This window comes from Perca flavescens, chromosome 8, assembly GCF_004354835.1.
Source record: "Perca flavescens isolate YP-PL-M2 chromosome 8, PFLA_1.0, whole genome shotgun sequence".
Classification (NCBI taxonomy): Eukaryota; Metazoa; Chordata; class Actinopteri; order Perciformes; family Percidae; genus Perca; species Perca flavescens.
In genome coordinates, this window is record NC_041338.1 from 20,958,547 (window position 1) to 20,976,619 (window position 18,073).

General features: G+C 37.0%; 2 protein-coding genes across 5 annotated transcripts; one reads left to right on the forward strand and one right to left on the reverse strand.

Annotated features, from left to right (window-relative positions):
• Nucleotides 1-533: 533 nt before the first annotated feature.
• cyp19a1b (cytochrome P450, family 19, subfamily A, polypeptide 1b) lies at nucleotides 534-3,039 on the reverse strand. Its single transcript, XM_028584154.1, has 9 exons — nucleotides 2,901-3,039; nucleotides 2,466-2,616; nucleotides 2,216-2,370; nucleotides 1,879-2,055; nucleotides 1,647-1,761; nucleotides 1,447-1,561; nucleotides 1,181-1,343; nucleotides 845-1,083; nucleotides 534-764 (listed from the first exon to the last, which is right to left on the reverse strand). The coding sequence occupies exons 1-9, from the start codon at nucleotides 3,037-3,039 to the stop codon at nucleotides 534-536; spliced, it is 1,485 nt and encodes a 494-aa protein (XP_028439955.1).
• A 1,869-nt stretch (nucleotides 3,040-4,908) lies between these two features.
• Nucleotides 4,909-15,088, forward strand: LOC114560428 (gliomedin-like). 4 transcript variants are annotated; one of them, XM_028585793.1, is made up of 27 exons: nucleotides 4,909-5,321; nucleotides 6,321-6,372; nucleotides 6,483-6,500; nucleotides 6,588-6,662; nucleotides 7,104-7,166; nucleotides 7,945-8,073; nucleotides 8,869-8,925; nucleotides 9,070-9,159; nucleotides 9,242-9,331; nucleotides 9,446-9,520; nucleotides 9,908-10,000; nucleotides 10,093-10,182; nucleotides 10,805-10,891; nucleotides 10,979-11,053; nucleotides 11,251-11,319; nucleotides 11,487-11,570; nucleotides 11,667-11,759; nucleotides 11,847-11,903; nucleotides 12,060-12,140; nucleotides 12,801-12,887; nucleotides 12,971-13,045; nucleotides 13,201-13,281; nucleotides 13,374-13,457; nucleotides 13,890-13,955; nucleotides 14,092-14,217; nucleotides 14,317-14,467; nucleotides 14,574-15,088. In XM_028585793.1, the coding sequence occupies exons 1-27, from the start codon at nucleotides 5,001-5,003 to the stop codon at nucleotides 15,034-15,036; spliced, it is 2,832 nt and encodes a 943-aa protein (XP_028441594.1). In that variant the 5' UTR covers nucleotides 4,909-5,000; the 3' UTR covers nucleotides 15,037-15,088. The 4 variants fall into 4 exon arrangements, with proteins under 4 accessions (XP_028441594.1, XP_028441596.1, XP_028441595.1 ...); XM_028585795.1 differs by lacking the exon at nucleotides 13,374-13,457; XM_028585794.1 differs by lacking the exon at nucleotides 8,869-8,925.
• Nucleotides 15,089-18,073: the final 2,985 nt, after the last annotated feature.

The following is an 18,073-nucleotide window of genomic DNA, read 5'->3' on the forward strand; positions in this document are numbered from 1 at the left end:
TTTAATACAGTAACCCCTATAATACTATGAAACCTACTGTATGTAAAATATATATGTTACATGATGATGATAGCAGGACTGAACTAGGATTATCATTGATGAATAACAAAATGAAAAACTAGTAGCTGTTTGTCTCAGTTTAGGTCCTAAACCACATTAGGACATGCATGTCATTTTTAAACATAATTTTTTGTGTGACCTCTCAATACAACAAAACTAAATCTATATCCATGTCCTCCCTGGTTTTCCATACTGTATCCCATGGGCCAGGTAATCATGCTTGCACTGCTCAGTCGGCTAAAACCTTCCAACAACTTCACTAAATGTCATTAATGTTAAAGTAAACAACACATCTGTTGGGACATCACTAATTTAGTACAAGATATAGAACTGAAAACTATTAGTTTGTGGGTTTTTTGCACATTTGTACAACCTTGGCCAGGGAATATTTCTGTATCGTTGAAAATTTGCAATACTAAGTGTTTTTCACCCAATTGTAACCCCTGCATGTGTCTCAGTGCTGACTGTTGAATTCATGTTGTTCGAGGGATGAAGCGCATGGCCAGGCTGTGCTCATCCTCCATAGGCTGCTGCGACAGGTTGTTGGTCTGCCTGATGCTGTTGAGGGTGCAGCCTCGGTGAGGACACACAGTGTAGCGAGACAACAGAGTGACCAGGATGGCCTTCATCATCACCATAGAGATGTGTTTGCCCACGCAGGAACGAGGCCCGCAACCGAAGGGCTGGAAGAATCGACTGGGCACCTGCCAACCAGAGAAAGTAAACACTTAGCTGTTTTTGTCTCTAGAGCCATGTAATGTTGCACAACCTTCAGCTGACTTACTGTTTTGTCAAAGTTCATCAGGCTAAACTCTTTTGGTTTTGGAAAGAATTCAGTCTTATGCATGAGACCAATGTTGAGAATGATGTTGGTTCCTTTTGTAATTTTAGTGCCTTCGATGTTGTCATCTTCCAGAGCTTTTCGCATTGTGAAATCAACCACAGGATGAAACCTCAAAGACTCATTGATGAAACTCTCCATCACTTTCAAGCTCTGATAATTAATGTTTTCACCTTTTTCACCTGGAAATGAAAAGCAGCGTTTATGGATTGTAGGAACATTTTAGTTTTTAGCTGTCATAGAGTGAAACAGAAATTAATACAGCACAAATTTACTCACTCAAGACAGTGTCCATCTCCTCCAATATCCTCAGCTCCACATCTGGGTTTTGTTTCAGCAGCATCAGCATGAAGAAGAGGCTGATGGAAAGTGTGTCAGGTGCTGCAATCACCATCTCCAGCACGCACTGCCTGACGTTATCTGCTGAAAGCTCCCCGACGTTCTTTTAGAAAGAAAACGAAGGTATGCAGAACACAGCTAACACAGCATGATCAAGATAGTTACTCTGTGACACAGGTGGTATAGATTCATCAAAAGAGGCAAACCTGAGCAAAGATGAGCTCTGTTGCAAAGTCAAGATCATCGTCCAACTTCTCAGACTCATTTATAATCTTCCTTTTCATTTCAAGAAGGCTCTCCATCTCGTCCTGCAGCTCTTGGCTGTTGGCACAAAAAGCAACACAAAGGTTAGGTTGAAGAAATAACAAGCCAAATGTTGAGTTACTGTGATGTGTAAGGATCTTACGCTGCTCTTTTGTGCTTGTTGTACAGCCATCCGATCTTGAAGAACATCTCAGGCTTTATCAAAACTGTTTGCCAGGTCTCAAAGTAGTTTTGGATTTTAATCAGCAAGTCCTTTTCTGAGTTACAACATAACAGATTTAGGAGCTGCAGTGCAACAACTTGAAATATTATTTGCTGGCAGAAAATAAGTTTGAGTTTGAGATGTAGAATATGACAGTGAACGTGCAGCTGACCGTTGAGCGGCACCCTGAGGAAAAGCCTGTTGGCGATGTCCACCACTATGGCTCTCAGCAGATTGAGAACATCCACATGTCTAGAGGGGTCGACCATCTCCTGCAGGCAGTCCAGGTGTTTGGCTGTGGAGCTCTCACAGATTCCCACTGTCCTCTGGAGGCCGGGGCCTGTCAGAGCTATAAAACATCCATGAAACGGTAATTCAAATGCAAGCAAGCAGTGTTTCAGTTATTGTCAGACTTTAATCTGCAGGTGTTGGAAAATAGACAAAGAGAGGTGAAATAAGGCACAACAATACTCTGAGTCCATACTCTCTTGTGTAAGGTAATTGCTCACCTTTAGAAAAATATGTCCTCACTTTTCTCCAGAGCAGAACATCACTGTTGAAAATGATACCCTTCCCTTCCATCCCAATACACTCCAGCCCTTTTTTGCTCCCGAATCTGGCTGTGTAGTGGGCGCTCCTCAGAACATGATACACTGCTGAAGACCTGCAAAAGTAGCCAGGCTCTGACTTACTACAGATTCAGATAAATTGTGAGTGTAAAGAGTTTTTTTTTTTTTTTTTTTTTCTCAGGAGACTTGCCTGCTCAAAATGAGGGTCTCCTCGCCATTAATCCAGACCCGGACAATGCTGCCATATTTGTTGTTGTAGTAGTTGCTCGCTGTTCCTATCCCAGTCCAGATGAATCTGCTGTAGGAGAGGATAGGACCGAGTCCTGCCAAGAAGGAAGGACCTGGCATAAAGAAGCAGGTAATGATTTAAGACATAATAGTGCTCTAATGTCTGAGAGAAAACAGAGGTCTTCCTATATGGAAATAAGTAAACCATTATGTTATTTAATCAATAATGTGAATCAGAAACAATAACTTTGGCTCTGAATTCCCTCCATATGAAAATGTACTGTCAAAGTCCAAAAATCTTTAAAACAAATATTTGTCATGTTTCTTTTATATACCTAAACCTGTAGTCCCTTGTACACGTGGATCAATCTATACAAGTTATGTATAAGTCTCTTACCGGGTATATATGACCGGTTTGTTCGGCTCCAGGCAGTGAAGAGCAGCAGTAGCAGCATTAGAAGCAGAAGAGCAGTGACTCCAGTGTCGACCACCTTGTGGCCAGCGGTGAGTGTCTCCAGCGGCAGCATCTCCTTCATAAACACACACCTGAGCAGGTTTACTGTGTCCTCGGTTTGTCCTGTGCTCATAAAGATTCTGTCTTTTTTAACCAACAGTCAAAACAAGCTCATCCAATGGTTAATGTTAAAATAGAGGAACCCTTATCTGTGTATCTGTTATTACAGGTGTATCATGATCAGAACATTAGTGTCTTCTCCAAAGATATTATGTATGGTGAGTTGCAAATATTTCTGACAGAACACAACCAAATAAAAACGAGAGAGAGAGAGAGAGAGAGAGAGAGAGAGAGAGAGAGAGAGAGAGTGTTTCAATTGAATTTCATAACTAAAATCTCAGTTTCACTTTAGTGTATTACAGTAGCTTACACAGTCTCTCAATACAGGGACAAAGTCCACATGATTAAAATTGAAAATTGAGTAAAACTTCAAAGTGTTTCACAATTTTTTCAACATAGTGTATGCTTAGATGTTTCTACATCTTTTATCTTTAAGAGTATCTTTTTACTATTCTAAGCATTTTTGAAATTCTTTATTAACAAATTATCAAAGAATCACACTTACTTTTCTTCTTCTTTTCTGACTCCTGACAAGTTAGTAAGTAGTGCAGTTTGAAGAGATGCAGTTCTTCCTCCACTGGTTTTAAGGATGATCAACTTTCTCCTACCCAATAAATCGCAGTGTTTATAAATCCTCGGTTAAGCCTTCATTTTACTGGTTGCTTAGAAACACAGCCACTTTGTGGTTACGTAAGTGAGCCATGTAAGTACCATTATATGGCAGAACAGCAAACATGCCAGATAACCATGCACATCTTAACCACAAAGCCACTTTTAAAAAGAACCACAAAAGTGTTTTTTTTATTCATAAGCATGCAAAACCTGCAGGGCTTTCATCTGTTGTACTCTGCATCAGTTTTTCTTTAGATGGGTTTACTTCACATTTAGCTTAGTTGAAAAGAAAGAAACCCCACCGTCCAATTCATCCACCGAGGAAGCTTTTCAAGGGGAAATTAATTAGCTGGGTCAGACTGACCCATGTCAAAGGGAGTAGGGATTTACCCAGCAGTTCAAAATAGGAAAACAGGAGAAAGAGAAAATTTCATCTTTATAATATCAAGTCTTACATTTTTTAGAAATAAATGTCAGTGCTCTTCTACTTAAAAGACGAACATGGATGCAAAATGAAAAAGGGAAAGCAATGTACATGCGGAGGTTGTGTGCTTCTGATGAGCTGTCCTTCAAAATCAGTCCCTGAATAGCTGAAATGACTAGCTGGTGGGCTGTTAATGAAGATGTTGGCCTCAGATTTTGGGGTTTGGGTGGGGGCTTGAGTCCCAAATTGGCTGAAAAACCTGCTCTCCTCATTATAGTGGAGACTAAACTGAGTAATTAGAACTTTTTGGGAATGGAGAAACTTTAATGTTACTTGTTCAATGACACAAGTGGAGAAAAATAAATATAAATGCATAATGCAATAATGGAAAAACATGAAAAGCCATTTATTAAAAAGAGATTTCAGTACACACACCCAACCACACACTAACAGTCTTTTACTGAAAATGCTCTGAAAGCTCTTTTGTAGATCCAAAGAATGTTCCCCTTGTTCACAACTTATTTATTCCATTTCCATGTAATTTTGTGTGGGACGGACTGGTGGCAATATTGAGAGCAAGAGCACCAAAATGATGAGAAGCCCTACACTGTGTGCAGGATTTGACATTCTGGTTAATGTCCATTTGCTGCTTCTAAATTGAGTGGGCCTACACATTGTAAATGTTTCCCAGATGCTTGTTGTTGCGCAATGTATCATGTGTTTCCCCCTGTAGTTACATACAGATCTTGACATGTTTATTTCAGCTCGAGCGTAGCTTCCCTCTGACGTCTCATCTGTTGGCAAGTGGTCAGATATGTGCTGTATGTGCTCGTGAATTTCAGAGCTCAGATTACTCTGCAGTGGAGGACCAGCAAGCGGGCACAAATATGAAGGAGAAGAGTGGAGTTTTTCTGGCGTGGAAAGTGTTGCTGGTGGGGATGTGTGCGCTGCTGCTCCTGAGCTCGGCAGGTTTACTCTTCCTGCTGGTTCGACAGAAAGAGCTGACGGAGCAGCTGGTCAGGTTGGATGCCCAGATGCAGGTGCTGTCCCAGAGCTGCAGGCTGCAGACAGGAGTCCTGGCCGTGGAGCCCACAGAAGCTGCAGAGCTGAAGAAGCTCCAACGCAGCAGAAGAAACCAGGAGGGAGAAGCAACGCAAAGCCAAGACGAGAAGGAAATGCTGATGCTGATGACGTACTCCATGGTTCCTGTAAGACACCTTAATGCTTTCATGTGGGCTCTTTATAAGAAACTGTGCATATCACAGACTGTTTACTGTACTTCTGTAACAAATCATTATGTTATTATGAGACAGAACAGGGGAGAAATCAACAACTCTTTGCTGTCATCTTAAATAGACATGTCCTCTCTTTTCCCTTTTGGGATAAGAAGCATTTCCGTGTAATGCAAAGAATCCAAACGTCTGTTGCAGACATCTGGTTTACCACTGAGTGTTTTCTGGATAAATACTTTGAGCAGGGGAGTGTGACTGCTCCTCCCTCAAGTGTAGTCACATCTGGTGAGAACTGGCCTTTCTCCAGAGGGCAGTACTGTATTTTTTGACATCACATTTATCTGTGATACACAAGTATTTTACCAAAATAAAGTCTAGTTTTATTATTGGCCTCATTGATAAAAAATCCCCAATAATATGTAGGGCTGCAACTAATGCTTATTTTCATTTTAACTTTAATCTTCTTTAGTCTTCTGATTGATTGTTTTAGCAATGAAATGTCAGAAAATAGTGAAAAATGTTTGATGCAAGTTCCCAGAGCACAAGATGATGTCTTTTTAGACTGCTCGTTTGTCCCATAAAACGTCCAAAATCGGAAGCTATTCAATCTACCATTGTAGAAGACTAAGAAAAGCAGCAAACATTCACACCTAAGAACAAGTGAATTTTTGGCTTAAAAAAATGACATGAGCGATTAATCAATTTTCACAGTTATTTCCAGTTAATATTGTGTCAACAATCAATTAATCAAATAATATTTTCAGTGCTAATAATGGGAATAATGTGAAATTAAAATAATTGTAATCTCCAAATCCTTGAGAACAAATGACACTGTTGCAGTTGATAAGATGGCTCACAAGAAAAGCAAAGGTGTTTGTATCCAAGTGATTTAAAAACCAAAATATGTAACGTTAGAAAGCTTCCAGATACAATCAACACTGACACATTTTTTTTCTTCTGTTTTCTTTATTTCAGATCAAAGCCTTTATAGAGCTGTGTAATAGCTCCAGAAGAGTTTGTTTAACAGGTTCTCTTCAGAAATATTCTTAATTCCAGTGCTGTGGTTTTTATGGTTATTGGTGCTTTTGCTGTAAGTCTATTTGATTTGTGTAAAATATTTATATTTTTTTCCCACAGGCCCACCTGGACCACCAGGTAAAAACAGGCACTTTGATTAACTGCATCAGTTACTTAAACTAAGCTGAATTTGTTACTACAGTCTCAGTATTTGCTATTTGTTAGGTTTGCCTGGTAGAGCTGGTTCACCAGGACCACAGGGTGTGCCCGGGCCGCAGGGGAGAAAAAGAGGAAGAAGAGGTGAGAGATCTGTTGTGTCAAAGAATTCTAAAAAGACTAAAACCCTCTTTATGAGCTGCGCACCAGAACAAACAAATAAACTCAGAACAGAAGTCAGTCACAAGTTTCAAACAATCTTCCATTGTTCAGCCATGGTTACTTACTGTAACATGAGAATCCCACTCACTGTCTACAAGAGACTTTGTCTGTCGCTGCCACATTAGCAATGCATGGGAGATTGCTTCAGTTGAAAAAGGTTGGCTGGGCTGGTTACACCTGAATGCTGGTTTCAGTGATTCTTACTGTAATGGCATCCCAGAGAAAATAGTTAATGTGTAAAACAAATCTAAGATTGTCTGTTTACAGGTTTACAGTCCTACAGTTAAAACATGATCATCCTGCTGTTTTGTAGTTTCCATTTTCAACTTTAGTGGTTTAAACTAATGACCTGTCACTGACTAGGACCCCCTGGTGAAAAAGGAGAACCAGGACCTAAAGGAGACCCTGGGCCTCCCGGACTGAAAGGTGAGAATGACATTCTCATTGAGGGTGAGAGAGGACGACATATTTAAACCTGACATGAATAATGTGATTGACAGAGAGGGAGTCAGTCAGGCTAAAGATGAAAGAAGAAGCTGTCACCTCATTCTATGTTATTTTGTGAGTTTCTTAGATAGATAGATAGATAGATAGATATAGTAGATAGATAGATATAGTAGATAGATAGATAGATAGATAGATAGATAGATAGATAGATAGATAGATAGATAGATAGATAGATAGATAGATAGATAGATAGATAGATAGATAGATAGATAGATAGATAGATAGATAGATAGATAGATAGATAGATAGATAGATAGATAGATAGATAGATAGATAGATAGATAGATAGATAGATAGAGTTTTATTGATTCCAAAACAATGGTGCAGCAGCAAAATATCAGACACACAGCACACATACAGAATATACAAGAAATATTATATGATAAATAGAATAGAATATACTTTAAGGACAAACTTGAGGCTTGATGTTAAGTTTCACTACTTGTGAGGTTTCAAGAATATCAAGATGGCCACTGTGTTTTATTTAACACCTTATCTTGTTGTGGGTTGTAATAGACAAATGGCAACTTTTGTGAACTAACATTATTTTTGGTAAAATTAATTATTTTCTAACTCCAGTTAGTGCTTTCCTGTTTTTTTATTTTACTGTTGTCGTGAAAAGCCTATATCATTGACCAACAGTATTGTTTATTAGGTCAGTTTTACATTTCTGACTTGGAGCTATTAATATTTGCAGGTCCTCCTGGTCGGAGGGGTCCACCAGGTCCAGCAGGCCCACCTGGTCCAATCTGCCCTGCTTGTTATTCTAATGAAGTGAGAAACAAGACCATCGGAGAACACATCTATCAAACCAACATGCTGATGGGTTAGAAGAACATCTCCACAGAATCATTAAGCAATAAACCAGCATGTTTTATTTTCACACCCTAAAGCTTTTGACAGAAATGACACCAAGGCCTAATTGAAAAATAAAAATTATTCAAATGATACCCCAAAATCAACTCTTTGAACTTGTCAGTTTAAAGTTTTAAAGTTTAATCCTTCATGTAGATTAGTGGTGGTGCCACAAAGTAACAAAACATCCATAGAAACTTCTCTAACCACACCATGGTCAGTGGTCAGTGGCTCACTATGAGAATCCATGGTAACCAAATTAAACTGACCATATGGTTGTATTTTAGAGATAATAAATCAAAGGTCACCCTCCCCTAGACAGAATTATGACCAGACAAGACAGTCCATTTTTTGTTTTTCATTTTGTTTATTCACTTACATGTTTAATGTTTAAATCTGTACATTTTATTCCCCAACATGAAGGTCTAAATCTAAAATAAATCTGGCACCTCCACACTGCCAGAAATATAATTCTGGCTGGGAAATTAAATAAATAAAATTAATCATATATTTATTGGCCTAAAAGTCTAATCTAAAATATATTGTGTCTGAAAATACTGACAAAAAAACCCTATAAAATATGCACCAAGTGTTATATATGCTATGCTCCATGAAGGACAAAACCACACAGTACTGCCACCTTTTCAAGTCTACATGGGGGGAAATATTTCAGCATAAAGTGTAATATTTTGATAGTTGATTATTGTTTTTAGGAAAAGTTTACAAAAGTTAACTTTCCTTTTTTACTCTTATTTTACATATTTAGATTCATCTCCTTCCCTGACCGATGTAGAAAACAGCAGCTCAACAATCAAACAGACTGGTTGGAATAAATTCAGTATTTATATATAGTGCACAATTACATACATTAATTATTTAGATGGTAGGCTGTTTGTGACTTAGGGCTTCAACTTCCAGTTTAATGTTATATGCTATCTAATAGTACATGATGTCTTTATTTCCACAGAATCACCAACACCACACCCAGCTGATGAGGGCAGAGATGTATTGAATGTTACTGATTCTGAAAAACCTCGAGACACAAGTACGGACTCTGGTGAGCAGCCGTGACAGGAAAACTTCACAGTCAGGCCTGACAACATGTTCAACCTTTTATACTTTTTTATTTTCTTTTCTAGAGTCAGTAGTTCATCCAGAGTACAGCTACGACGCCTTAAATGATACCAACACAGAGAATGTCACAGAGGCACCAGTTCGATTATTAACAGGTATTGACTTCTTTTTTTTTTTTTTTTTTTTATTCAAAGTAAAAGTCTAATTAAAGGGGCTGCCCTACCACATCGTTAGTGTTTGTAAACGTTACATAATGTTTCATTCTACAGCCCCAATTTCTCCAGACCAAAACAATGACGCCATCAATGGAAACGCAAACATTAATGATACAACCGTGCAAAGTGGTAAGACACTATCATATTGTATGTACTGTATTGACCAATTCACATGTATGTTTAGTTCAGTTAAGGCACAGATATAAAATCTAGTTAACAACCATTTTGAGTTGCAGGAAGACTTTATTTACTGATGTGAATTTATTCCACTGTTGTTTCAGGACAATCTTATACTGTACTTGTATATTTTTTCTATTTTGAGTTTTATTCTATTCTTATTTTAGTTTTTATATACCTCTTATTATTTATTCTTTTACTTTCTCTATTCATATTTACTATTGCTGTCTTTGTGCTGCTGTAACAACTGAGTTTCCTCTTATAAACTTATAAACTTGTTTAATATTAGGTTCAGTTTAAAAAGGTATGGTTATCCAAATTCTGTTTTATTTTCTACAGAGTTAGTATCACCTCGTCCAGACTATATGCATGACACGTGGATTGAAACCAGCGCAGAGACTGTTACAGCGGCATCAATTCACTTATTAACAGGTAGGAGATACTGGGACTCATTCACAAAATCTTTGGACACGCAGATTTGATTCTTAACTTCACACTGTACTCATCTTATTCAATTTCCACAGTGTTACCAACACCACATCTAGCTCAAGAAGCCAGAGATGTTTTTAATGTTACTCACTCTGAGAAACTTCGAGATACAGCTAAGGAATCTGGTAAGCAACCGTTTGAGTGGCTGAAAGACTTCATTATCAGACCTCTTTACTGATTTTATTGTTTTGTATTGTTTTTCAACTCAATAGAAATTTCAGTACTCTTTGTAATCCCATAGCATTCTTAATATTAGAAAGGAATGTAAAAATATAACTCATGAAGTGAATTAGTACTCTCAAAATGAATGTTATGACATAAAGATTCAACAAATGGATTGTGTTTGCCAAGGATTTTGGCATGGTTATTTGTTTTGATATATTTCTTTAAATGCATGGGAGAGGACAAATTATTATTATGTTTGTATAAAATCTTGATCATGTCAGATTATATAACACTTAAAACCAAACGTTTTTCTTTATTTACTGTAAGTGGGAAGGAGAATAAATCATGTTTAGTCATGCAATCTCACTTCAACTATACAAAAACAAGTTTGATATTAAAAGTGGTGGAAGTATTTAGATCTTTTACTTGTCAAAAGTACCAATACAACCATGCAAAAATACAAGTAAAGCCTTGCATTCATAATCATTCTGGAGTTAAAGTACACAAGTATTATCATAAAGTATCTGCAGAAAAGTGTTCCCAGTGACTGTGATGTTAAATTCAATAACTTTCATTTCCTAGAGTCAGTATCATTTCACAAAGATGACAACCAAGACACCCTGAACAACACAATGAATGTTACAGATGGACCAATTCAATTATTATCAGGTAGGAAACACTCTGTTTTGAATTATGAGTAAAGCGAGTGACCATAACATCAAAACATTATATTTAATGTTTGATTTCATTCAACAGCTCCACTTTCTGCGGACCATAATAGTGACGCTGTCAATAACAGTGGAACCGTTAGTGATACACCCATGAAAAGTGGTAAGAAACTGTCTATTTATAAACAGGCATAAGACCACAGTTACAGTTTGGTATGGTTAAAGTGAATATTACAGGTTTTATAATAGTTGTAGACTACTCACAATATCTCTCTTAAGATGAAAGAAATATGAAGAATGAAGAAATAGGATGTTTTAATAAATGAGAAAATGCGTCGTTTTTTATTATTATTTATTTAGACTCTTCATATTCACCCCGGAAAAATAACAAGCTAAATTTGACTAGCAACGAAATATGGACTAAAACCGGTGAGTAAACTGTGAATTTAAGCTTTGAATTACACGGCAATACATTATATTATTATATGAATTAATGATTTTTAGGATATGCTGTTTTTGAGTTAAGACTTAATGTTTTAATAATATTTAATATGTGTACCATCTCTTCAAGTTAAATCTAATCTTTCTTTTTGCAGAATCACCAACTCTCCATCCAGCTGACAACAACAGAGATGTGACTGACTCTGAGAAGCTTCTAAAAAACACAAAAATGGAAGCTGGTAAACAACCGTTTTGAGCAGCAGGGAGACTGTAAAGACAAACTTTGACTATATGAAGAAAAAAAATATATTAAACCCAATACTTTTATTTTCTAGAGTCAGTATCATTTGATCAAGACAACAGCCATGGCACCTTGAACAATAACAAAAGAGAAACTGCTACAGAGGCCCCAATTAAATTATTAACAGGTAGGAAACACTCTGTTTGGAATTATGAGTAAAGTGAGTGACCATAACTTTAAAACATTATATTTATTGTTTCATTTCATTCAACAGCTCCACTTTCTGCGGACCAAAACAGTGGAACCATTAGTGTTACACCCATGAAAAGTGGTAAGAAACTGTCTATTGGTATTACTATTTGTTATCAGTATTGATCAATTCACACATCTAGTTTCAGTAGTTGTTTTCTCTTCTCTCAAAATAGGGATATTTAATATGTGTACCATCTCTTCTAGTTGAATATCTAATCTTTCTTTCTTCCTGCAGAATCACCAACTTCACATCCAGCTGACAACAACAGAGATGTGACTGACTCTGAGAAGCTTCTAAACACAAATATGGAAGCTGGTAAAGTAAAGCCCTGCATTCAAAATCATTCTTAAGTTAAAGGTCCCATGGCATGAAAATTTCACTTTATGAGTTTTTTTTTTAACATTAATATGAGTGCCCCTAGCCTGCCTATGGTCCCCCAGTGGCTAGAAATGGTGATAAGTGTAAACCGAGCCCTGGGTATCCTGCTCTGCCTTTGAGAAAATGAAAGCTCAGATGGGCCGATCTGGAATCTTCCCTTTATGACGTCATAAGGGGAAAGGTTACCTCCCTTTTCTTTGCTTTGCCTGCTGCCCAGAGAATTTGGCCCGCCCATGAGGAAATACAGCTACAACCATGGTCGCAAGCTGGTCAAAGCCACACCCCCACCCTCCACCTTGCCCCACCTCTCGCCTCCTCAATAGCATTTAAAGCTACAGACACAGAAATGGCACATCCTAAGGAAAGCTCATTGTGGGACTGGCTCTAGTGGCTGCAATTCTGCACCAAGGCTGAATTTCAGGAAATAAACTTCAGATACAGTATTAGGGGACCAAGGTCTATATAAAAGCATCCAAAAAGCAGCATGTCATAGGACCTTTAAAGTACAGAAGTATTACCAGAAAATTTAAATACAGTATCTGCAGAAAAGTGTTCCCAGTGACTGTGATGTTAAATTCAATAACTTTTATTTCCTAGAGCCAGTTTCATTTCATAAAGATGACAGCCAAGACACCCTGAACAACACAATGAATGTTACAGATGGACCAATTCAATTATTCACAGGTAGGAAACACTATGTAATTATGAGTAAAGTGAGTGAACATAACTTTAAAACCTTATATTCAATGTTTCATTTCATTCAACAGCTCCACTTTCTGCGGACCAAAACGATGACGCTGTCAATAACAGTGGAACCATTAGTGATACACCCATGAAAAGTGGTAAGAAAATGTCTATTGGTATCACTATTTGTTATCAGTATTGATCAATTCACAAATTTAGTTTCAGTAGTTGTTTTCTCTTATACATATTTAAATATTTAATATGTGTACCATCTCTTTTAGTTAAATATCTAATCTAATCTTTCTTTTTGCAGAATCACCAACTTCACATCCAGCTGACAACAACAGAGATGTGACTGACTCTGAGAAGCTTCTAAACACAAACATTGAAGCTGGTAAAGGACCATTTTGAGCAGCAGGGAGACTGTAAAGACAATATTTCACTATATGAAAAAAACATGTTAAACCGAATACTTTTATTTTGTAGAGTCATTTCAAGACGACAGTCATGGCACACTGAACGATACCACAAGAGAAAATGCTACAGAGGCACCAATTAAGTTATTAACAAGTAGGAAACACTCTGAAATGAATGAAATGTAAAAGTAACAATTACTTAAAAACATTTGCTTTTGTCTTTTGTATGATTTATAATGGTGCACTATAACACCATTATTGTCTTTAGGTATTTTTCTATATATGTTTACTGTCATGTTACAGCCTCCCTTTCTGTAGACCTGGAGAGGAACGCCTTTAACAATAGTGGAAACATTATCCATACACACATGAAAAGTGGTAAAAAGTGTTTTGTGTCCCATATTTGGTTTTAACATTAACTAAAAATTTGAAAAGATTTGAAAGATTTCGCTCTTATTTTCTCAAGGTCCAATTATGATCTTTAAAATGTTGATATAATTTAGTTATATTGGCTACAAACAGAATCCACTATCTTTTTCAAATTTGTAAAAATGTGAATAAACCTTTTTTCTTTTTTTATATTTAGACTCACTCCACCCACTCCAGACCAACAACCAAATCAATGTGACAACCAATGAGAGGAGAAAAACTGGTCAGAACATTTTGTTAAATATGTATGTTCTCTATCTATCTATCTATCTATCTATCTGTCTGTCTGTCTGTCTGTCTGTCTGTCTGTCTGTCTGTCTGATAACTTATTCAAATACTGAAGTACATCTTTCATTTAGAGTGCAACATTAGAACTATTAAATGTCCGGAGAAAGCCATCAAAATGCAAAGCACATTCGGAGCCTGGATGTCCGATGCATCATGGCAGGATGAAGGCCGATACTGGTTGGCCGATCATTTTTCAGGTGATTGTTTTTACAGCAACCACAAATCTACAAGTAATTCATCACAGAGGTGAGTTGTGAGTTATTGTGGATTTAAACACTGAAACATTTCTTCCCTAGGTCGACATTTGGTAGAGCTCAGGAACATTTCGTCATTACAGGATTCAAGCAACAAAAATATTGATGTCAGGAGGTTCTTCCAGGGCTGTGGTCATGTTGTCTACAAACAGTCATTTTACTTTCACAATGCAGGAACAAACAGACTTATGAAGTAAGTGTTTGTGTTAAACATGTACTGTATAAGACGTTGTCCCTGCCTTATCAACTTTTTATGTCTGTGTACTCTTCTTAACTTATCAATGATCAATATTTAACAGATTTGACCTGAACACCAGTAGAACAAACACCCTGATCATGGAAAACAGCAGATATCACCAACTGGCTTATCTTTTCCCCAACTCAAAGACGTATTTTAAGTTTGCTGTGGATGAAAACGGACTGTGGGTCATTTTTGCATCAAATACAGATAATGATACGATGGTTGCAAAGATTAACCCTGACACATTCATTGTGGAGTTAATCATTAACACTCGCTACCCTACAACTAAAGCAGGAAATGCTTTCATTGTATGTGGGGTGCTATATTTTACAGATGACAAAGACAGAAGAGTTACATATGCCTTTGATTTAAAGAAAGAGAGTCCTCTGGATGCAAGCTTTGATTTAAGGCCAGCTTACGGCATCTTGGCTATGCTGTCATATTATCCCAACAAAAAGCTTCTGTATATGTGGGATAGCATGAGTGTGAAAATCTGCAAAGTAAAATTCAAAACAACCTAGAAATAACCACAAACCTTGTAAAATTAGTAATAAAGTTATTCTTTAAATCTCAGTTGGCTAATGTGAATTTCTTGAAACACTGACCTGATTTTGACACAGGAGGAAGTTGCTGACAGAAGTTTACAGCAGTAGGTCACACTGGATATTGTTTACAATAAATATGTTGGTAAAATCAAAGATTACCGACAACTGATGTACATGTGTTGATTCCAAGAGACCACAATGCTGGATGTACGCAGCTGCATGACATGATGAATGGTCGTGGGGCAATTTGAACATTTTTAATTTAGTTAAGTTTCACAGAGCTGCAACACTTATGAATAGTCTATTCATATTAGAGTTGTGACAAAATGTTTTACCCAAATTTGTCACAATATTCATTATTTAGATGGATTTTCATGTTCAAAGTACATATACAAAATATTTGTTTCCCAAATGTATTGTGTGATGCTGATTAACTGCACATCTTTTCATTGCTATTTGCACCATCTATTCTATTTAGCACTACTTATCATTAGTTTATGTTGTTGTTGCTCTTGATCTGTCTGTACCTTGGCATTGTCATGATTTTACTATTTATAAATTTGTTGTGCTTCTATTGTTGTTTTTATTAATGTGTGTAGGGTGTCCTTGGGTCTCCTGAAAGGTGCCAACAAATACAATGTATTAGTATTATTATTATTATTATTATTATTATTATTATTATTATTAAAGTTATGCCTGCAGAAAGGCCAAGGCTGGTTTACCAGCTGGGCAAAGCAGATAGGTCCTCTAACATTAACACACTTCTGTAGCTGTATTATCATCAAGTTGGAGACCGACTACAGTGTGTAAATGTTGTGTACACTTTGAAGCAGACATGGAGCAGACAATGTCCATCATCCTTCTGCTATAAAGTATAAGAACTTTATTCATCACATACACAGAGTACAATGTAGTGAAATTGAATTACTGCATTTAACCCATCTTAAAGTTTTAGTGTGTAACTTTTTGATATTAATGAACGTCCATTACATTTAAGCCATTGCCAAATGAGTTGCTATAAAGCTAATTAAGACTTTTAATTAAGAATTATCAGCTCCACAAAACTCTCTCTGTATTTATCAGTATGACTATGTTCAGAAGATTGTGGCGTCCGGTGACTTTCCCGCGCAGAAACTCGAGTGAAGATAATGACCTGGGGTTGGTGGGGGAGGGGGGCTAGCACCAAAGGCTTGTATCATGTGGATGCTCCGACAGTGTTGTTGTCATTACTTAGAATTCCTCATGGGGGCGGCGGAAACTATGCACTATAGCTTTAAGAATTAGGAGCAGTGGACAGCTATACATACAGCATCCTCCACACAACCAATGAGCATCAGAAAGATAAGGTGCACTGAAATCTAACAGAGGATGCCTGTGTTTGCCTGTGCTTTTCCTACTATGACAAGTCAAAATGTCTGCTGTGAAAAAGGTCCACAGCAGACATTTTGACTTGTCATAGTATAAAGCACAGCTGAAATTGATAACCTTAACAATGGCTCAATTCCATCAAGTGTCCCAGTAAGCTATTTCAGTGAGTCAGCATGCACAATACCAGTGCAATGGAAGTTTCCTGTTGCAGCAGGGGAAGAGTTTTCAAAGTTTAGTAGCGTAAAACAAATAAGACAGTTGAAACTAAACCAAGTTTAGGTTTTTGTATTTTATTAAAAATATATAATTGCAAATATAGGAGCAACATGATTTCACAAAAGGCACAGCGGCCTAGTGTGGAGTCAGTCCCTCAAATGAGTGAACAGAACACTAGGCTTATATACATCTTCAGAGTGACAGCACACACGCACTTGGCTTATTATGACGCTACAGTTTTTACAGGCAATCTGATACACATGAAGACAATCAGGAAACACACAAGAGACATCTCGGAGCCATCTCACCTCCCCTGTACGACTTTCACCCCCCCCAGTTACATCTCAAACTGGCATGGGAAAACTAGAGATAGTTTTAGGGTGACCTTGTAGCCCCTATCTGTTCTGACAAACAGTGCTCACATTATGTTTCAGACTGGATGTCTCACAAAGTTAGAATCAAAATCTACATGTGGGAAATGAGATAAACTCTTTCAGCATTTGTGAGAGAATTAAAGTACAAATAAAACATAAAAAATATAAGGAATTATGCTTAAATGTAATTTTACACCAGGGCCTCTCCTAAGTGGAATGCAGCCATCATTGATGGTTTTGAATACACCTGTGTTTTTCCTACTATGACATGTCAACATGTCTGCCGTGAAACAGGTCTATCTTTAAAGAGAAACCAGCCAGGATCAGAGAGACAACATAGCTCATATCTGGGGCTCTAAAGAAAATTATGCATTATGTTTCTTTATTTCAATTATTATGTGCAACTGTAAATGGAAAATTATGTCCAATGGCTGATAAGCCATGTTCATTTTCTAGATAATGTTGGTTTAAGAAGAGGGAATTATGACCAAAGATCACATAGGAAAGTGTGACTGATGGGACTGTTACATTTAACATGTTAAATAATCTGTCTAGAACTGTTTTTTTTCCCCTCTCTGATTTATAAGTATCTGGAGAAAAAAATGAGTGAAGATGACTTTGCTTTTTGTCCTAAACTGCAAGGAAAAGACAAGGACATGCATTGGTCATCATCAAAGCTTTATGTGTATTATCATTGTTGTTAAATTAAGTACAACAGGTTTCTGAGACTTTTCAGTTATTTCTTGTGATATCTTTGAATTGTTTATATGTGATGTAGACAAATATACTTGGCAGTAATGAGAGGCATCTCCTACTCCAGTACCTTATAGTTGGTTGGGTAACTATAGTTAAGCTTACTAGCATGTCTGGAATGTATATATGTATGTATATATATATATATATATATATATATATATATATATATATATATATATAGACCACCATGAGCGAATCTGGCACAGAATTATTTAGTTTTACTTCCTCAAAATGATATTATGTTGAATACACATTTACGAGGATTACCAAAACACAAGGCATGAGACTGCACATTACGA

Coding starts and splice junctions, on each gene's coding strand:
- cyp19a1b (XM_028584154.1), bottom strand. CDS start 3,039: ATGAAGGAGATGCTGCCGCTGGAGACACTCACCGCTGGCCACAAGGTG. Junction 2,056..2,215: donor GAGGACATATTTTTCTAAAG/GTGAGCAATTAC, acceptor GATGTTTTATAG/CTCTGACAGGCCCCGGCCTC. Junction 1,562..1,646: donor AACAAGCACAAAAGAGCAGC/GTAAGATCCTTA, acceptor TTGTGCCAACAG/CCAAGAGCTGCAGGACGAGA.
- LOC114560428 (XM_028585793.1), top strand. CDS start 5,001: ATGAAGGAGAAGAGTGGAGTTTTTCTGGCGTGGAAAGTGTTGCTGGTG. Junction 5,322..6,320: donor TGACGTACTCCATGGTTCCT/GTAAGACACCTT, acceptor TCTTTATTTCAG/ATCAAAGCCTTTATAGAGCT. Junction 10,183..10,804: donor AGATACAGCTAAGGAATCTG/GTAAGCAACCGT, acceptor TTCATTTCCTAG/AGTCAGTATCATTTCACAAA.